The 21,552-nt window shown below is 41.4% G+C and overlaps 1 protein-coding gene across 7 annotated transcripts in view; it reads right to left on the bottom strand.

Annotated features, from left to right (window-relative positions):
- Positions 1–21,552, bottom strand: part of rps6kl1 (ribosomal protein S6 kinase-like 1) — a 36,912-nt gene continuing 15,360 nt past the window's right edge. For 3 of the 7 annotated variants that reach the window (XM_078234328.1, XM_078234327.1, XM_078234326.1), the window contains 9 exons: positions 16,130–16,254; positions 14,457–14,549; positions 12,974–13,021; positions 11,822–11,954; positions 9,671–11,182; positions 9,455–9,544; positions 8,297–8,379; positions 6,824–6,919; positions 1–2,717 (listed from right to left, as the gene is read on the bottom strand). In XM_078234328.1, coding sequence (XP_078090454.1) covers positions 2,601–2,717; positions 6,824–6,919; positions 8,297–8,379; positions 9,455–9,544; positions 9,671–11,182; positions 11,822–11,954; positions 12,974–13,021; positions 14,457–14,549; positions 16,130–16,254 — 2,297 coding nt within the window. In that variant the 3' untranslated portion in view covers positions 1–2,600. The remainder of the gene's footprint in view (positions 2,718–6,823; positions 6,920–8,296; positions 8,380–9,454; positions 9,545–9,670; positions 11,183–11,821; positions 11,955–12,973; positions 13,022–14,456; positions 14,550–16,129; positions 16,255–21,552) is intronic. The other 4 variants (XM_078234331.1, XM_078234330.1, XM_078234332.1 and 1 more) reach the window with 4 other exon arrangements.

The raw sequence follows: 21,552 nt of genomic DNA, 5'->3' as shown, positions 1-21,552 counted from the left end.
GAGGAATAAGTAGCGTCTTTAAAAAGTATATAAAAATTATCTTCGCACCAATTTACAAGGAGCTGTCGATCTACAAATATCCCTCAGCGACAGCAATTAGCTTTTGTCATCTTAAAGACACAACTTTAGCAGCAAAATAATACATTGTGCATTGCATGGTTAACACTCCTGTAATTATAAGATAGCATAAACTTCCAATACATGAGCAAACCATGGGCGTTCAGCAAACATAACCAAAAGCAGTGAGAGAGATGTAGTTAGCTCAACAAATGTCTGTCCACAACTGGAGGGAGGTAGATTGCCTCTTAACCAAATAGTAGCCACCAAACTATTTACCTAGTGCAGTGCTGTTAACTCCTCCTCATCCATGAGTTTTCAGTAGGGGATAACAACCCTCGCAGAACAAGACAATTGTGAACACTGCAAATAATTTTGATACCCAGCAAGAGATGAGGCATACTTTACAGTGATGCAGTGTGAAACTATTGCAGCATATATAACGTTGTGGCAAACACTAGGGTAGAATACAAAGACATGCACAATTACTATAACCAGGCATTAAACTGAATCATTCCCCTTTACAGAAGCCAACAAAACTCCAGAGTACACAGCAGACTCACGTGAGATTAACATGCCCTAGTTTACCGGACAAGGCTGGGGTGGTTCAGCAACACCCAAAATGTAAGCGAAAGATTACAATCAGACAAAAACATGTTGCGGGATCTTTTTCTGGCAGTACTTAATCTTTAAAAAAATGCATGACAGGTGCTTTCACTTGCTCTGAAAAGAAGGGAATGTGAAACTAAAGATAAAGTCAAAATTTATTTATTAGTCACAAGTAGGCTTACATTCACACTGCAATGAAGTTACTGTGAAAATCCTCTAGTTGCCACACTCCAGTACCTTTGGGTACACAGAGGGAAAATTTAGCATGGCCAATACACCTAACCAGCACGTCTTTTGGACTGTGGGGCGGGGGGGGGGGGGAGAGAAGGAAACCAAACACCTGGAGGAAACCCACGCAGACATGGGGAGAACATGCAAACTCCACAGGACAGTAACCCAAGCCGGGAATCAAACCCAGGTCCCTGGCGCTGTGAGGCAGCAGTGCTAACCAGTGCCGCTGTGCCAGTAGTAAAGGATGGTCACTTGTATTAAAGTGTCATTAACAACAATTATTTTCATCTGTTCAAACAATCAATAAAGAGAATGATCTAAGTCCTGAAAGGAGCAAAAAGAGGTCTAACCACAAGTTCCCCCACTTACAGCTCTCTGAGATTAACTTTTAAATGAGTCAGTACAACAGCAGTCACAATGCAGCCCCTCATTCACTTGTATTTTCATGCTTTTTGTTAAAAAGGTTCTGAAGATTATTTTAAAAAAAGTTTGGCAACAGGGACTGTTGGAGAATTTGCAATCTCATGGGGTCAAAGGGTCATCTGGACTCAAAACGTCAGCTCTTTTCTCTCCTTACAGATACTGCCAGACCTGTTGGGATTTTCCAGCATTTTCTCTTTTGGTTTCAGATTGCAGCATCCGCAGTAACTTTGTTTTTATCTCATGGGGTATTGCCCAGGAACCTCTTCTCGTTCCTGAAGGTCCTAAATGCCTGATTGCTAGCATACCACCAATCAGAAATTTCCTCATGTGACAGCAGGGAAAAGATAAGGAATTTCCTAATGTACAATTTCATATAGTTGGAAGCCACTAAGTAGTTCAACAATAATTTTTTAAAAATTGTGCTTTTTATAAAAGTCCGCAAAATATGCAAGTGTATTTTCATTTGATGGATAAAATCCCATCACCTTTTCCCACGATGACTTCAAGGGAAAAGTAGTACAGAAGCCCAAGAGCAAATGGATGAACTGGGCATGTCTGGATTGAAAGCAAACCATAGCCAAACATTTCTGATACAATTAATGGACACGCTTTAGTATGTGGTTCATCTTCTATCTGTTTATCACCTCATACCCTGGCTGCATTTTTCACATTCAAGAAAGGACAATAGTTTGGAACTGCTAACCATGTCAGTACTGATGTAAAAGTAGGCTCAGGAGGGGCAAGCCTGGTCATTTGGGACCAACAGGAAATGGGGAGGGAGGTGGGATGTGGGTTGGCCATTGCTACAGAGAGATTCATCTGAGCAATGGAGAAAGAGACTATGTGAAAATGGAAAAAAGTTAAAAACAGGGGAAAAAAGGAAGCAATCCCTTTGAGGAAAAGGAGATGCTGTTTGCCGAACAAAGGACTATTTAATTAGCAACAGACATTATTTCCAAGTACATTTCATCACAACGATGTGTGCATAATTAATGTCAAGGTTAAAGATTTTGCTGAACAGCATATTGTTGGTTTTGTGCTACAACAGAGATATTATCTTGGTTAGCTGAAGAGACCCATGATCAGCTTTAGTGTTACGTTAACTGTCCTAAACACAGCAGGTGGAGTTCCAGTCTTTGCAGCAAATGGTCATGTTCTGCTGTTGCTCATAGTTGCTGCGATTGATTGTTAGTGTACGAGCATGGATTCCCCGATCTGTTCGGTTCACTCAGTTCTCCATCCCAGCCGCTGTTGCTAGTCATTAGGTTAGGCAACATGCCTCACCGATAACCATTCAGCTTGTTCCAATGTACAGAGCTGAAAAAGGAGTGAGATTTTATTTCCTGTGCTCCATTTTCCCCTGAACCGAGCCGGCAGTGATAATTCCACTGTAACAACTGGGGAAGAAAGAGAGATGAAGGAAACCTGGTTAGACTTAGCATTCATTTGTGCCTGAAATAGGTATAAAGAAAGGTTACAGATACTCCTGGGAAATAGACTATTAGCAGTATTGAGTGATGACCTTCTAGGTCTGCTGCAGCATTACATAGTTGTCTCTATTCTCCCAAACTCTTAACCCAAGAAAAAAATCACTTTTTAACTGTATCTACTTTCCTCACAATTACATTCAGTTATATTGTGGAGTTCACCTGTTTTCAGACCCTCCTGTAAACTGAAACCACTACTGTAATAATCAAGAGGATCCAACTTTTATTAGTACCCACTGATGCTGCACCACGATCCTTAGTCTTTCATACCGGTTTCACAATCCATCTATATTAAAATTATGTACCTGTAGATTGAAATTAATCTTTCCAGGTGCTGGACATGTCTACCCTCTTCCCTTGCTTTCTAGTGACTGCTCTTTGTTTTCCGTACACCAATACTTGCCAAATTAAGTGAACGGGCAACCAACTTAAAGGTTGACCTTCCAAAACCTATTTTGATTCAGTAGTGTGCAATTAGGTAGTTAGGTGTATTGGCCATGATAAATTCTCCCTCAGTGTACCCGAAAAGGCGCTGGAGTGTGGCAACTAGGGGATTTTCACAGTAACTTCATTGCAGTGTTAATGCAAGTCTACTTGTGACTAATAAATAAAAACTTTAGAGTGCAGTGGTGCAGCCAATGTTAACTCAATGTCCAAAAACATTCTCTTATGAAGCAAAACTCAATTCATGTTCTAGACCTCAATTTGTATAGCTCAACTCCCCAATAGCCTTTTCCTGTGTTAGAACTCTAGTGAGGCTCTGGTTCAATTCCTAGGTCAGGTGGTCACTTATATTCCAACTAGAGGTACAGGATTCATTTGTTCAGCTTTAACCAGAGAGTGGTATCCCCATTTCATGGTCTGATCACTCTACTTCAGGTATTTCAAATAAAAGATAGACCACAAATTATGCCAAAATCCCCTCAAATTCTGATCACAGTAATGCTGACTTCAATTGAGCAAAGTCTCCATGCTTGTCATCAGTCCAGAGAAAGATGCTATACAGGTTTGGGATGTAGAAAAAGACAAGTACGAATATTATTAGAACCCACACAAGTTTATCATTGCTACTTTCTTCTTGGAAATGCTGTTACTTTATTTCAAAAGCATATTGTTTCGGTTCACTTCACGATTACATGCCTCAACTTTGGGTTAATTTAGTAGCAGTTTGTTGGTTTAAGCCCTTTCCATTCCAGGTTGAATGACATTTCACTGCATAAGTGTGGAGTATTACACCATTAGATGCTTTTGTTAGAAGAGAAATGTTGAACTGAAATGCTGCTGGGATGGTCTCTAAATATTTCATGATGCTATTTGAAGAGTGAGCTTCTTCAAAGGAAGGTTCTTTGGAACAATATGTTGACAGTCCAACTAGAGCGGGGGCTATACTGGACCTAGTACTGGGGAATGAGCCTGGTCAGGTCATCAAAGTTGCAGTAGGGGAACATGTGGCAAATAGTGACCACAATTCTGTAAACTTTGGAATAGTAATAGAAAAAGATGAGTGTTGTCCTATGGGTAAGGTACTGAATTGGGGGAAGGCTAACTACAGCCGGATTAGGCAGGATGTTGATTCGGAGAGGCTGTTCGAGGGTAAATCCACATCTGCATGTGGGAGTCTTTTAAGGAGCAGTTGATAGGACTGCAGGACAGGCATGTGCCTGTAAAGAGGAAGGATAGGAAAGGTAGGATTCGAGAGCTGTGGATAACCAGTGAAATTGTGGGTCTAATCAAAAAGAAAAAAAGAGACATACATGAGGTCCAGGCAGCTAAAAACAGATGGAGCACTGGAGGAATACAGAGAAAGTAGAAAAGAACTCAAACAGGGACTTAGAAGGGCAAAAAGGGGTCACGAAATGTCCTTGGCAGACAGAATTAAGGAGAATCCTAAGGCATTTTATGCATCCGTTAGGAACAAGAGGGTTGTTAGGGAAAGAATCAGACCTCTCAGGGACAAAGGAGGGGAATTATGCTTAGAACCAAAGGAAGTAGGTGAGATCCTAAATGAATACTTTGCATCAGTATTCACAAAGGAGGGACATGTTGACTGGTAGTGTCTTAGAGAAATGTGTTGACCCGTTAGAAAAAATCTCAATTACAAGGGAGGAAGTGTTAGGTTTTTTAGGAAACATCAAGACAGACAAATCCCCAGGGGCGGATGGCATCTATCCTAGACTCCTCAGGGAGGCGAGAGATGCAATTGCTGGGCCTCTAACAGAAATCTTTGTCTCTTCACTGGACACAGGTGAAGTCAGTAAGAAGTTTAACAATTTAAAGTCCTTTTAACCTGGACTTTAACCTGGTGTTGTTAAACTTCTTACTGTGTTTACCCCAGTCCAACGCCGGCATCTCCACATCACAAGTGAGGTCCCAGAGGATTGGAGGATAGCAAATGTGGTCCCGTTATTTAAGAAGGGTAGCAAGGATAACCCGGGTAATTATAGGCCGGTGAGCTTGACGTCCGTGGTAGGGAAGTTGGAGAAGATTCTTAGAGATAGGTAGGATATATGCGCATTTAGAACTGAATAATCTCATTAGCGATAGACAGCATGGTTTTGTACGAGGGAGGTCATGCCTCACAAATTTGGTTGAGTTTTTTGAGGTGACGACAAAAACGATTGACGAGGGAAGGGCCGTGGATGTCGTCTATATGGGCAGGCTGGTGCAAAAGGTTAAATCTCACAGGATAAAAGGTGAGCTAGCTAGGTGGGTGGAGAACTGGCTTAGCCATAGAAGACAGAGGGTAACAGTGGAGGGGTCTTTTTCCAGTTGGAGGTCTGTGACTAGTGATGTTCCGCAGGGCTCTGTACTGGGACCTCTGCTGTTTGTGATATATATAAATGATTTGGAGGACGATGTAGCTGGTGTGATCAGTAAGTTTGCGGACGACACAAAGATTGCTGGAGTTGCGGATAGTGATGAACATTGTCAGAGAATACAGCAGGATATAGATAGGCTGGAACATTGGGCGGAGAAATGGCAGATGGAATTTAATCCAGATAAATGCAAAGTGACGCATTTCGGTAGATCTAATGTAAGGGGGAGCTATACAATAAATGGCAGAACCATCAGGAGTATAGACACAGAGGGACCTGGGTGTACAAGTCCACAGATCCTTAAAGGTGGCAGCACAGGTGGAGAGGGTGGTGAAGAAAGCATATGGCATGCTTGCCTTTATTGGACGGGGCATAGAATATAAAAGTTGGCATATGTTGTTGCAGCTGTATAGAACGATGGTCAGGCCACATTTGGAATACTGCGTCCAGTTCTGGTCGCCACACTACCAGAAGGACGTGGAGGCTTTGGAGAGAGTACAGAGAAGGTTTACCAGGATGTTGCCTGGTATGGAGGGTCTTAGCTATGAGGAGAGATTGGGTAAACTGGGGTTGTTCTCCCTAGAAAGACGGAGGATGAGGGGCGACCTAATAGAGGTGTATAAAATTATGAAGGGCATAGATAGGGTGAACAGCGGGAAGCTTTTTCCCAGGTCGGAGGTGACGAACACAAGGGGTCACGGGTTCAAGGTGAGGGGGGCAAGGTTCAACACAGATGTCAGCGGGACGTATTTTACACAGAGGGTGGTGGGGGCCTGGAATGCACTGCCAAGCAAGGTGATTAAGGCGGACACGCTGGGATCGTTTAAGACTTATCTAGATAACCACATGAACAGACTGGGAATAGAGGGATACAAAAGAATGGTCTAGTGGGCACATGAGCAGCGCAGGCTTGGAGGGCCGAAGGGCCTGTTCCTGTGCTGTATTGTTCTTTGTTCTTTCATGGTACCAACCTTCTTCCCCCAATCAGTGCTACCAAAAACAGATAATCTCAGTTGTTATTTGTGACAAACTGCCTGATAAGGTGCTACATAAATTGAAATAGTCTATTCCTACAGTATTGGCAGTCTAGATAAACTTAAAACATCATTTTCTTGATCACTTTAATCCAAATAGACAACCAATGTCCATTCTGAGACAGTCTGAATGTAAACAGCACAAACAGCTCATTGGTATCCTCACCTGCTGGAGAAGTGACACTGCTGCAGGACTGAGATGGTCTGGGAGTCGGAGTTGGGTGTGAGGATGGATTCTGGAGGGGTAGCACTGAGACAGGGCCTGGGACACACAAAGATACAGAACATAAAGATACAACAATCAGGAGCACACAATCTGGGTTAACAGTAGTTTCAATTTTATTTCCTTAGTAGGGGTACATCTTTTAATAACTAACTCAGTAAAATAAAAAATCTATATTAAGAGATTAAAATTAAAGGTCGATATTGTGGGGGCTTTGAGGCTTGGGAGCGTATTAAGAGTGGCTGAAGGATTGGAAAGGTATTTTGTTAGAGGAGTCATGCCAGGACAGGGCATATACTCAATGGGATATAACAACAAAGAACAATACAGCACAGGAACAGGCCCTTCGGCCCTCCAAGCCCACGCCGCTCCCCGGTCCAGGATTGAATCCTGAATCCAGGATCCCCGCCCAATTTTCCAGCCTATCTACATACTAATATCCTATCCACCGAGCTGTCCCTCACAGCTACGATGCTTTGTTCATCACAACCTATTAGCTCACCCCCACCCCCCCATTCCAGACCATGTGATCTCCAGGGAGAGGCGAAAACCCAGATATCTAAGGGATCAATGTCAAGGACGCTACTGTTTCTAATTCCGATCAAATAACTCATTCATAACTCAACCTATTGCAAATTGGCCAATTTTGCAGATGAGGAGCAATGATACTAAAGAACAAGTTAAACAAAACTTGCAAGCAGATAAAACAAAAGCAGATTACATTTAATGCTTATATTAAAGCATTGCATGCAAGGAAAAAATAGCAACAGCATTTCAGTATAAAATGGTATTTGGATAGATTAAGGTTGAAAGAAACTAGTCTTAGCAGAATTGACATGCTGCAAATCCAACCAATGCAGAACAAACAACAACAAACAGGATGTCCAACTACAGAATCCAAACAAGTTTGAGAAAGTTGTGACCAAACCATGTGGTCAGTCCGCACCCCCAGTAATGCACTCAGTTCTGGCCACCAAGGTGAAAGGAACAGAAGAACTGCAATGGTGAGCAGGAGCATCAGTAGTTTGAGAAAGAAGAATAGAGAAACTTGGGTTTTTGAGCCTTGAAAGGTGGCATCAGAGAGGTGACCTTATTAGAGGTAAGCAAGATAATTAAGGGGATGGAAAAGGAAAAGACAGAATATGATATTCAATAAAATTGAGAATGTAGAAGAACATGGATTCAAGCTAGCAAAAGATACAAATGGAGGAATGGTAACAGGGTGTTCTTCACAGAAAGTAGGTGATCAACAAATGGATTGGAGTCAGAGTGCAGGAGATCTAAACCCTGGGATCATTTAAGGAAAATTTGCAGCAATAGGGTCAGTAGGCGTCAATGCACCTACCCTCACGCATACAGCCAGTATAAATCTTCATCACACAAAAGATCAGGATGTCACAAAAGTAACAAGATTACCATCCCAGTTAGAAGTTCGAACAACAAAGCTCCAAGGCTCCACCAGTCACAGGCCTCAGTTACTCCTCCAACCCCACCAACCTCTGTCAAAATCAAAAACAAACAATTAGAAGGGATGTTGATCTCAAATTGATAGAAACATTACTATTTTAGTGTTCTACACAATGTTTCTCTTAAACAGTGTAGGGACAATTCTCCTTGTACCTTTCTCTTCATCTGGCCGCACATTCTTGCCTCGGAGTCAAATATATTTAAGGCTCTGGGCCCATCTTATTCATCCATCCAGAAAAACTTTACATTTCCCCACTGTTGCATCTAATTGTTTTGTTAAATGATTTCAGGGTTTTTGCCTTTATCACCTGCTGGGAGCATCATTTTGAGTGAAGAGGTAGGTTCCTGATATCGGTCCTAAAATTTCCACCTACTGGCTTGAATCTGTCTTTGCTTTCCCCATTCCCAGGTTAGCTTCTCTACAGGAAACTGCACCTGTCTGACGCTATCTTCCAGGCTGTCTGATTAAGGATGTTGAAGAGACCAGAATTGGATGAGCGCAGGTATTTCAGAGGGTTGTGGGCCAGAGAAGGTTACAGAGACATGAGGGGTGTGGAGAGATTGGAAAAACAAAAATATGAGAATTTTATAATCAAGGCATTGCCTGACCAGAAGCCAATGTAGATCAGTGAGCACAGGGGTAATAAGTGAACCTTGATCCTGTTAGTTGACAAGCAAACTCATTAAGGATAACTTCCAAGTTGTCTAACTTTCTTGCTCCTTGCCCAAATATTCATTCTTTATATATAAACAAAGTGGTTACTGGGCTGTTCATGCAGGAGGGCCATCACAAGCAACCTGGTTTAGAGCTCATCCAGCTACCACTTATTTGAATCTCAAGCAGCCATTGCACAAAAATGTAGGAGCAAAGAACCAAAATTTTAAATGATCCAAAAGCACAGCTCAGGCCAGCTAAAACAGGCCAAGAATTGAATGTAGAATCTTTAGAATCTGTATGTCTCAGTATGTGTGTGGGTGATTGCCAAGTAAGTAAATCAACAATTTATATTCATATTTTGCTTTTAACAATAATTCCCAAAGCACTTCAGCGGGAAATCCAGTACAGCACCTGGATTCAATCTTGTACTCCCAAACCACAGCCATTACCTGGTGCACAATACATATCCTCTATGGCTTTGGTGCTACACTGAACTTCAACTTCACTCCACTGACCAAAGTATGTGAGACAAATGTGACCTGTCAAGATAAAAAAACAGTAGTTCTAGTCAATGACATAACACAACAACCCCCGTCCCAATATGACAAAGAAGCATCAGGTGAGAAATACCAATGCAAATCTTGCCTTCCCTTCTATTCTCTCACCTGCATTATCCACAAGTACGTTTCTGGGGTTTAGATCCAGACATATAATTCCCTGCTGATGTAGACTTTCTAAAGCAAGAACCATCTCAGCTGCCCAGATTCTAATTTGATCCTCAGACAGATCAAAGGCAGCTTGACTTGGGATAGACAGTTCTGCTTTTGGATGTTGGGGTGAAAGAGATGAAGACTCCCCATCTTCTACTTTGTCAGGAGTTGAAGACCCCGGAATCCTGTTAGAGCAGCTTCCATTCTCACCTCTGCAAAGATATGTTTTGTTCAATACAGTTTTGCAGCTGCAGTCCTCATGGTCACAGCAAGTTTTCGATACTGAAATCTGATTCAAAGGTTTAAGCTGGTGGTCAATCTTATCAGGACTCTCATCTTCAAAGTTCAATGCTTCCACTGCATTAGTTGAAATACCTTTCAATTTTAATGATTTTGTTGGAGGCTCAATTATAGGTAAAGATATCAAATGTGCATTAGGTTGCTGTACAGGGTTGAGTACACTTACTGAAGTCTTCTGCTCAGATTGTCCCTTTCCCAAGACAGTGACAGCTATATTTTTTACAGGCATGGCAGATGATGATCCCATAAGGACTAGCTCAGAATTATCCATAGCACAGTTGACTTTGCTGCTCTCAATTGTATCCAAAGGATTGACTGTAATCTGATATGAACCTTTTTTCCCTTGTCTCCTGCTAGCCTTCAAGTTCAAGCTGGTGGCTCTCACGGGGCTTCTAATTGGGGTAGATCCATGCCAAGATCCCTCATTGACCAACAAAACCTTTTCTTTTGACAGATCTGAAGCTGCTTGGCTTTGGTGAGTTTTTGGTGACTTTGGGCTCAATGCGGTAGTGGAACTTTTGGTTTCTGAAAAACAATCATGGGGTCGTAAAATCTTACCCTCATAGAGAAGCTGACTGTTTTCACCTTGAAGGTCTTTTTGCATCAAACGGTCCACGGTTATGGTCATGGTGTGGTTCACAGTTTTACTGCTTTGAGCTAACTCAACATCCTTTTTTGAAAGCAGGGCAGCGAGGTCAAATTTTACATCACTGTATATCAGTTGCGCCACCTGCAAACTTGTCCCCTCACCACTCTCCCTCAAGCCATTCAATGCTATGCAACCTTTTGAAATTCCATTATTTCCCTGCCAAAGGTTTGCCTTGTTCAGACTTTCATTTTGTGTATTTAGTTGGTCTATGTCATTTGTTTGGTTTGATGAATGATCATTCACAAGTTCTTGTTGTGTGTCACTGATACCATCAATGCTGTACCCATATTTTTTGTCGCATTTCCCTTTTGTGCTGTTTTTGGTCTCTTTTTGCCAGTCCATCTTGCTGTTGGGTCTAAGTATGGAATTATCATTACACATGGATGAAAGAGAGGGAGCAGTGTAGCTGTTCTTCAGTTTAATGGTTCTGTGGTGTGGACAGGAGCATTCTGGAAATTCCATGCCTTTTTCCACAGTAGATGGACGGAAGTGGCGCAGCTGAGACCAGAGCTTCCCTGCTGTAGGTAAAGGAGGAAAACAATGAGTATTACATGTTGCACCAGACACAGGAAAACTTGCCAGAGATTTCTACAGTGGCTCTCCCAACATAAAGCAATAAGCAAAGCCAAAAATGGTTAAAGTTGCAACCCATGGACCAACTGTTGCTCAGTTGATAGCACTCTTTGGATTTAGAAGGTAGTGGGTTCAAGTTACATACAAGAGACTTGAGCGCAGAATTCAGGCTGATGTTCCAGTGCAATACTGCTCCTCTATCAGAGCAGTATTCTCTTGTGTATGTGAAGATTCCACGATACAGGTTGGGACAGGGCTGATGCAAACACATTTGAGTTTGGCTCTATGTGTCTTTCCAGGAATGACTGCCCTGCCCCATTCATTCACTAATTACTAGGAAATTTCACAGCAACTTCATTGCAGTGTTAATGTAAGCCTTACTTGTGACTAATAAATAAACTTTAACTTTTACATTCATAAAGCAAGACAGTTAGTCACGTCCACACACTCAATGTGAGCAAACCTTGAATACCAAGCTTTGTGATCGCTATGTTTTTGGTTTTTCCCTCAACATGATCTAGGTTCTCATCACACACTCCTATAATTGTGATCTCCTCCTCAAACTCCTTCGTGCTGGTCATTACCTGGCACATGCTCCAGGTGAAGGAAGACTGCATCATCACTGACATAATACTGTAGAAGTCGCACCATAAATGGAACACCCTGTGGGATTATTGTCTGACGTTCACGGTTCACCAGGCTACACTTGGGCAGGCTCTATAAGAGGAGAAAGAAGATGTCATCGGACTGGGTCAACTTGTGTCTCACACAACCCATGCCTGAACTACTGGACAGCCAATTTACTCCCAAGTCTCTAAAACCAACTGTTGAGGATGCACGAAAAGGCCTCGCAAATTCATTTTCCTTTTGTCTTCCATTTAGTGCTTTCCACTGTGGGAAATCATTGTTCATAACACCCTATAATCCTACCACTCTGACATTTCTGAAGTGAATTTCAGCTTGTTATGCTGTGATTATACAGCAGTGATGTGGCACAAATGTTCAGATGATAATGGCGAAAGATAATGGCACCCATCTTATAAACGAATGATGATTAGACACAAATATCCAACATACATCAGAAGTAACCAACTTCAAGCCCCTAAAGTGGAGTACACTGGAGGATTCTGGTCTATTTTCTGACCTTTTAAACAAGTTAATGCTGGAAAACCTATGACAATTCTAACTTTTCCCAGTTTCCATTAAAGGTCTTCGATTGAAAACATTGGCTTTGTTTCTCACTCAATGGATGCTGCCAGATCTGGGAATTTCCAGCATTTTCTGTTTTTATTTGAGGCTGCAATATATCGTGCGCAGGATTTCAAAATACCCAGTAACCAGACTGCACTTCCTCATCAAAAATCAGGATTCTGGATTAGTGCTCATTCAATAACAAACTTGCTTTATATAGCACTCTTAATATAATAAAATGTTGCAAGTTGCTCCATAGGAACAATTATCCAACAAAATTTGACATTGAATCACAGAAGATATTTGGATAGTTGACCAAAACATTAGTCAAAGATGTAGATTTTAAGGATTGTCTTAAGAGGATGTAGCGACACAGGAATTCCCACCCATTAGCTCTCCCTAGTTTAGAGACTAAGCAACTGTAAGCACAGGCCAACAATAGAGCTTCACTGGAGAACACTGCAAAAGCTCACTGTCCTCTACTTCAGTGTCTAATTGATATTTCATGAAAGCAGTTCTCATCAGTTTATAATTCAGATACCTACTTTGACAATGAAGGGTTCATTCGTGGATGGATTCTGCACCAACAACACCTAAACAAAAACAAAAAGAAAACATTGTTTTACTCATTCAGTGAAAAGACACATAGTTAAAATTGAGTGAGCGAAGAGGATCCTTCTCTCAGGTCAGTGACGGTCTCGCATACAATACATCAGAAGTAACTAACTTACACCTATAGAATTGGAGTATTTCAGATAACTATAGTCTTTTTCACTCTCATATCTATTACTCTGAATTTCCTCTCCGGTCATCAGGAGTTTAACATACAAAATAGGAAAAGTAGGCCATTCAGCCCCTTGGGCCTGCTATGCCATCCGATAAGATCATGGCTGATCTGTTTGTGTTTCAAATTCCACATTCTCATTTACCTTAAAAATATTCAATGACCCCGCCTCCACCGGCAATGAGTTCCAAAGTTGCGCACCCTCAGAAAAGAATTTCTCCTTATCTCTGTCCGAAAAGGGCAACCTTTAGTTCTGGACTTATCCACAAGATGAAACATCCTTTCCACATCCATTCAAGATCATTCAGGATCTTATGTACTTCAATCAAGTCACCCCCCCACTCTTCTAAACTCAACGGAGACACGCGCAGTCTGTCCAAAAACTTTCCTCATAAGACAACCTGCTCATTCCAGGTAAAAATCTAGTAAACCTCCTCTAAATCACCAACGCATTTACATCCTTCCTTAAATAAGGAAACCCAAACTGCATACAATATTTGCTTTATGGTCTCACCACTGTCCTGTATAACTGAATAATAATATTCTTACTTTTATGCTAAATTCCTCTTGTAATAAAGGAAAGCATTTCCTTAGTCTTTTCAGTCACATGCTGTACCTGTATACTAACTCTGACTCATGACAACACTAAGAGTAGTGGGGTTTTGAAAGACCAAAAACTGCACATATCCAAAAAAGTGTTCCAGGAATCATGGGAAGATCACCAAATGTTAATAAAAATGAGGATACATAACCAAAGAGGAAAGCCCCAAGGAAACATTCTTGACAAATTTCTAATTAAACCTTCTGGATTATAAAACATACCTACATCATGGTTTTCAGAATCCAAATTTTGTAAAAGGCAAAAGGGAAACAAAGAATAATTTGTGCGGCTTTAAATCTTTAACGCAAAGATGTCTGAGTATCACTATAAATCAAGTGCATGACCAATCTACAACACAATTAACCCAGATCAAATTACCACAGTGTCTCTGAAGTATTTCTTATCAGTAATAGTTCATTAGCTGGAAGAAACACAAAGGAAAGCCTACCAGAGAATCCTACTTGAACAACAAAAAGCAATGTAATCGTACTAGCAGTTCCACTTTAAATATCAGCCTTGAAAATCTATGCTGAATTCACAGTTTAATTACAAGTGTCTCTTACTATAAATCTATTATACATTAGCAAACTAATGCTGTACGTTATGAGATAATTAAGGCGGAGGGAAGTGTGGGAAAGATTACCTTGTCGATGATTGCTACAACCTTGGACATTTTGAGATCCTCTACTGGAGAGCTGAGAATTCTATTTGGTCGAAACCTCAAGCTACTGAAACCCTATAAATGATGGAAGGAAAGCAAGAGAGTTGATGCTGTTATTACAGAGTTAACTTTAAATATTGGGGAATAAGATAATCATTTGATACATTATGTATAAACAGAGTGCAAAACTGTCCTGAGAATAATTGAAAGGACAGTGTAAAAGACACCATTGAAACCCATCCTAAATCTCTGTTGAACATGTTGGATGCTGAGAACAATTGATTTGTCATATATATTGGGATATACAGACAAAGCATTCCGTTCATAGAGTACATAGGGGAGGAGGAAATGATGGGTGCAGAATATAGTGTTGCAGTTATTGATAGGGCAAAGAGAAAGATCAGCTTAATATGCGATAGGGCCATCCAAAGTCTGATGGCAGCAGGGAAGAAGCTGTTCTTGAGGCAAATCCATGAGTCAAAACTAATTTCTTTCCATGCTACTGACTGACATTCTTTTCCTTGATTAAACAGGGTAGGTGCGGTGTATATTAGTGCTGTTCCAATCTGTAAGATGCCATCTGTGCTGAAACTCCAAGCAGGCAGGCATAAGCAGTTATTCAATAGGAATGTGCACCATCATTGTAGTGATAATGATCTGTTTTCATTAGCATATATGTAATCTAAAGATCCATCACACATTTTCTGGAGAGAAACAGACATCATGAAAAATTTACACAGTTTTCTTCAACTTGCAAGTAGTGCAATGGTGCGTTGACACAGTCACTCGAGTAAATGGTGAAACTTGAAAACATCTGCCAAACGCTATTCAAATTTGTAAATACAAGTTAAGCAAATAATGCATGTTTATGTAGGAGAAAGAAGATGGTTATAATTGTTAGCATAATTAAGCATAAATGTTGTGCATGTTTATGTAGAAGATGATGATGGTTATATACGTTGGATAAGAAAATGTTATTTAAAACATTGCTTTAAAAGTAAAGTTTATTTAGTAAAGTTAGTTTATTTAGTAAAGTTAGTTTATTAGTCACAAGCAGGCTTACATTCAGTGTAATGAAGTTACTGTGAAAATCCCCTAGTCAGCACACTCCTGCGACAGTTCAGGGACACTGCGGGAGAATTTAGCACGGCCAATGCACCTAACCTGCACATCTTTGGACTGTGGGAGGAAACCCGCGCAGACACAGGGAGAATGTGCAAACTCCACACAGACAGTGACTCAAGCCAGGATTCGAACCCAGGTCCCTATGCTGTGAGGCAGCAGTGCTAAATACTGTGCCACCGTGCTGCCCCTTGCTCATCTTTGTTAAATATCTGAACATTAGCAGCCCAGCCTTTTTTGAATATTAAAACCAGCACCATTGAACATACTTTCTAGGACTAGCTAGTCTGGACATGGGCTAACTGAGGATACATTACATGGATGATACTAGTCCTTAAACACCATAACACAAGTGCTATTCACAGAGCGGTCAAAGCAATTCTGATATCTGCATAAGGACTACAGAAATGAGAAATCTCAGGAAAAAGGACCGACTTTGTCAGAGGACCTCAGCCTGCTCACTATCCTGTGTGAATTTAGTACTGCAAGACTTAAAACATATCAATTGCCAGATTCTACGCAGCTCTTCGTACCCCAGAATCGTCGGTACCATTTCCTAAGCTTCCCTGTAAGTGAGAGTTGAATATTTCTTCGGCTCGCTTCAAATACTGGGTTGTTTTGCGTTTCACAGCTTCGCGACGCTCTTTGTTTGGATCAACTGTAATTAAAAAAGCAGAACAATAAAAGTTGCTTGAGCCAGAATAGTCAGAGAATTAAGTTGAACAGTACACACACTTCATAGCAGATGCAATAGAACCATAGAAAATTACAGCTCAGAAACAGGCCTTTTGGCCCTTCTTGTCTGTGCCGAACCATTTTATGCCTAGTCCCACTGACCTGCACTTGGACCATATCCCTCCACACCCCCTCATCCATGAACCCGTCCAAGTTTTTCTTAAATGTTAAAAGTGACCCCGCATTTACCACTTTATCCGGCAGCTCATTCCACACTCCCACCACTCTCTGCGTGAAGAAGCCCCCCCTAATATTCCCTTTAAACTTTTCTCCTTTCACCCTTAACCCATGCCCTCTGGTTTTTTTCTCCCTTAGCCTCAGCGGAAAAAGCCTGCTTGCATTCACTCTATCTATACCCATCAAAATCTTATACACCTCTATCAAATCTCCCCTCAATCTTCTACGCTCCAGGGAATAAAGTCCCAACCCATTCAATCTCTAGTCAATAGTTAACCAACTACCAGGCTTCTGCCTACACTGCCTATAACGCAAGAATGATTCTCCTCCACCATATTACCCTGGCAAAAGTTAAGAACTCAATCACATGAATGTATAATTCAAGAACACAAGAAATATGAGGAGGAGGCCTTTCAGCTCCTTAAGGCTTCTCCTCCATTCAGTATCGTGGCTAATCTGTTGTGGTCCCAACTCCTCTTTCCTGCCTATCCACAATAACCCTTGGATTCCTTTGTTGATCAAAAATCGAACTCAGTCTTGAATATATTCAACAACCTCCACTGTTCTCTTGAGTTGCAGGTATGGGTGCATAGGGTTCATTATTCCTAATGAGACCACTGTCTTGCAGGGAAATCAGAATGGCACAGATCTCAGTATTCTTTGCCACCACCAATGCTGTCTCCATCAATTAAAGTCAACTGCATCCCTTGCCAGCTCAGCGATCGATGATTATTCTACGCACGCACACAGTGCAAGACAGAGAAACCATAAGATGCCAGCTCTGACAACCTGGCTAAAACATAATCAATGTCCAATTCCAAACAACTCAATTTAGAGTGGAGTGACAGCTCGCCAACTCACACCAAGGTCATTGGCTAGTTAAGATGCCAACACACTACATAGGAAATAGTTCAGCCCATGATGTCTGTGCAAGCTGAAAAACAGCGGTCAAACTTTACCCCACTCTTCTGTAGGATATGCATGTGAAGTGCAATAACTTAGTAATTTATTTTTTAAAAATGTGCTCAGGGTTTCTGCTTCTGCCACCCCTTCAGGCAGTATGTTCCAGATTCCAACCATCATCTGGATGGAAAAACTCTGAATATTTTGCTAAGCCTACTGACAATTCTTTTAAATCACTGTGCCAGGTTATTCTCCACCTCCCATAAAGGGATGGACCAGCGGCAAAACCACCACTTCTTTATTGCAGTGAAGCCATGTAGCGTAACTACATTGAGAAAGGTCTGCAAATGTTGTCCTGACCCTGGTAGATAATTTATCCAGATTAAGTTCTGCTTCACCATGCAACCAATAACTACTCTCAACTATCTCATTATTTGTGCACTAAGTATTAATTCTGGATTTTCACATGCTCTCGTTCCTGCTGAGTGTTATTTATCTATTGTCTGTCCTTGCCCAAACATATTGGCTCTGTGGTGGGTTACAGATCCACAAGTAGCAGACACCCAAGCACCTCAACCAAACAGCCCTTATTTACCCATAAACCTTTTTAAAAATTCATTATTCTTAGGATGCTGGCATTGCTGGCTAGGCCAGCATTCACTGCCATCCCTGATTGCCCCTGAACTGAGTGGCTTGCTAGGCCATTTCTGAGTGCATTTAAGAGTTAACCATATTGGATTTGGAGGGAAAGCTTGGAGTATGAGAGCAAGCTAAGTAGATAGTAAGAGTTTCTATAAATATTTTAAAAATAAACAAGTTTAAAAAGTTTGTTGGTCCAATAGAAACTTGAATCTGGAGAACTGATGGTGGAGGGAAAAGTACTGAAATGGCGGATTAATTGAACAGATACTGTGCATCAGTTTTCACTGTAGAGGATACAAGTAACATCCTAGAATTAGCTATAAATCAGGAAATGGAAGGGAGGAAGGAACTCAGGAAAATTACAATCACCCAGAGAAGTAAATGGCATTGAGTAAATTGTTGGAGCTGTGGGATGATAAGTGCCCGAGTCCGGATGGACTTCATCATAGAATCTTAAAAGTAGCTAGTGGGATAGTCGATGCATTGGTTTTAATTTTCCGAAACTTCCAAGATTCAGGGAGGTGGCAAATGTAATTTCATTATTCGAAAAAGGAAGGAGACAGAAAGCAGGAAAGTATAGGCCAGTTAGCTTAACATCTGTCAGAGGGAAAATGTTAAAAGCTATTATTAAAGAAGCGATATGAGGGCACTTGGACAAATTCAAGATAAATCAGGCAGAGTGAATATTATTTTGTGAAAGGGAAATAATTTTTAAACACTTATTGGGAGTTTTTTGAGGAAATAACATATGCTGTAAATAAAGGGGAACCAGTGCATCTACTGTACCTAGATTTCCAGAAGGCATTTTGATAAAGGGCCACCATCAATGGCTATTGTGGAAAGTAAAAACTCATGGTATAGGCAGAGGTTCCCAACTGGTGTGCCGTGAAGGCCCCAAAGTGTTGGCATGTGCCAGGAAGACTCATTCCTGACCAATGCATGTACGGTTGGATTACCAATATAAAACAAAATCTGAACCACCCAGGTGGTGCATGCGCAGGAGACCCAAGATTCCTTGTGACCAGAGGTGTCGAGCATGGAGCTGAAGATAAAAGCACCATGTGGCTGCGTAAAAAGTGAAAACACAAAAAGGGCACAAAAACCCTGGGAGAAGTGAAGGAACTAAGGAGAACAAGAGAGAAGACAGGGAGAAAGAAAAAAGTTTCCAGCAAGGGAGGAAGTCAGTTACAAAACAGGAACGAATAAAGCTAAATTAGAGAAAGGACTGCGAGGAGTGGAACTAAAGTGAGCTGGACTTGAGAGAAGCCCCAGTAGTCGAAGAAACCCTGGAAAAGGCCCAAAGATCTGAGAAGGCAACTGAAGGTTGGTAACTGCATGCTGCAGGGAGAACTGGGGCAAGGATACACCTTTGGAATAGTTGAGAGCTTGGCATTGCCAATGACCTGAAATTGTGCTTGTAAATTGATGCTTCAGGGTATTTATTGCACAGTGTGACGTGTTTGACCACAGTTTGCCATGGATAAGTTCTTGGAGAAGTGAAGAATCCCATTCTGATTCAGATGTTGCTGAAAATAATGGAACCTCAGGAGAAAAGAAAAGTAAAATTCAATTGCAGACAGTACAGTGATGGCTACTTGGCCTTAACGCCCAATTTGCAGGGAGAAGCTCTCAAGCGCTGCAGTTATCATCAAGTTGAAGCACTATTTCAATACAAAACACTTTTCCAGTAAAGGCATACAGTACTTCAAAAGCTTTAGAGAACAAAACATGAAGAAAAATCAATGTATGATGGAACGTGTGCACGTTTCAGATAACGCACCGGAGGCAAGTTACCTGGTGGCTGAGCTCAGTGAAATTGAAGAAACCACAGACCATTGCGGAAACTCTAACTCTGTCGGCATGCAGAAGTATTGAGGAAGTAATACTGGGAGCTGATGCTGTCTAGAAAATTGACAAAGTTCCTCTTTCTGATAGTACAATCAAACAGCATATTGACAAATTGTCAGTTGATGTTGAGCAGGTGCTTGAGGAGAAATTTGAAGTCAGTGGAAAATTTGCCCTGCGGATTGATGACTCCACGAATAATAGCAGATCCTATCAGCTCTTCGTCAATGCCAGGTGTGTTGTTGGGGATTCTATCAAAGAGAATTTCTTCTTTTGCAAAGAATTGCTTGGTCATGTGACCAGAGAGGAAATCTTTCATGCCACAACTCTTTTTCTGGAGTAAAGAAAATCTTAACTAAACCAAGTGCAGTAGCATCTGCACTGACAGAGCATCTTCCATGATGGGAAGAACCAAAGGATTCATGGGTAAGGTGAAAGAACGGAATCCCGACATTCAGGTTAGCCACTGTATCCTGAACTGAGAAACCCTTGTTGCCAAAACAATGCCAGCTGAGGCGATGGCCTAGTGTTATTATCGTAAGACTATTAATCAAGAAAATCAGCTAATGCTCTGGGGACCCAGGTTCGAATGCCGCCATGGCAGATGGTGGAATTTGAATTCAATAAATATCTGGAATTAAGAATTAATCATGACCACGAAACCATTGTTGATTGTCAAAAAAGCCCACCTGGTTCACTAATGTCCTTCAGAGAAGGAAATCTGCAATTCTTACCTGGTGTGGACTACATGACCAATGTGGTTGACTCTCAGCTGCCCTCCATGGGCAACTAGGGATGGGCAATAAATGCTGGCCAGCCAGTGACACCCATATCCCAGAAATGAATAAAAACTGTAGGGTTGGACCAAACAGTGAAAATTGTGTGAAGTTAAGTCCTTTGAAATCGGATGTGTTTCTTATTTTGTGTGAAGAGATGGGAGCTGAGTACCAGGGTTTATCCATGCACACATGACTGTCTCCGGGAAAAGTCCTCTCTTGTGGTTATGAGCTCCATAAAGCACTAAAAAGTTTTCCACCCTGCATGAATTGCGACATAAAGATTTAATGTGATGATTCTTGATATGCTCAGCTTGCATATCTTTCAGGTATATTCAGCATCTGAATGTTAAAATGCAGGGGGATACTATGAACATTCTGACAACCAGAGATAAATTTTAAAGCTTCAGATCAAAACTGGCCACTTGACAGGAAAAAGTGGCAAGTGGGTCAATTGAGATAAAGTTTATTTATTAGTCACAAGTAGGCTTACATTCACACTGTAATGAAGTCACTGTGAAAATCCCCTAGTCACCACACTCCAGCACCAGTTCGGGTACACTGAGGGAGAATTTAGCATGGCCAATGCACCCAACTTGCACATCTTTGGACTGTAGGAGGAAACCCAAGCAGACACAGGGAGAATGTGCAAACTCCACATATATAGTGACCCAAGCCGGGAATTGAACCCGGGTCCCTGGCGCCGTGAGGCAGCAGTGCTAACCACTGTGCCACCGTGCTGCTGGATGCTCAAGTCCTACTGGCAAAACCATACTCAACCTTTTCAACAGACATCTGAAAACTCTACAACAGAAGTTTGAATGTTACTTCCCCAGTCCATTTAGTTCACTTTCTTCGAATCAAAGAAATTGTCACTA

This window comes from Mustelus asterias, chromosome 18 (genome assembly GCF_964213995.1).
Source record: "Mustelus asterias chromosome 18, sMusAst1.hap1.1, whole genome shotgun sequence".
Lineage (NCBI taxonomy): Eukaryota > Metazoa > Chordata > Chondrichthyes > Carcharhiniformes > Triakidae > Mustelus > Mustelus asterias.
This window is presented reverse-complemented; position numbering and strand designations above follow the sequence as displayed.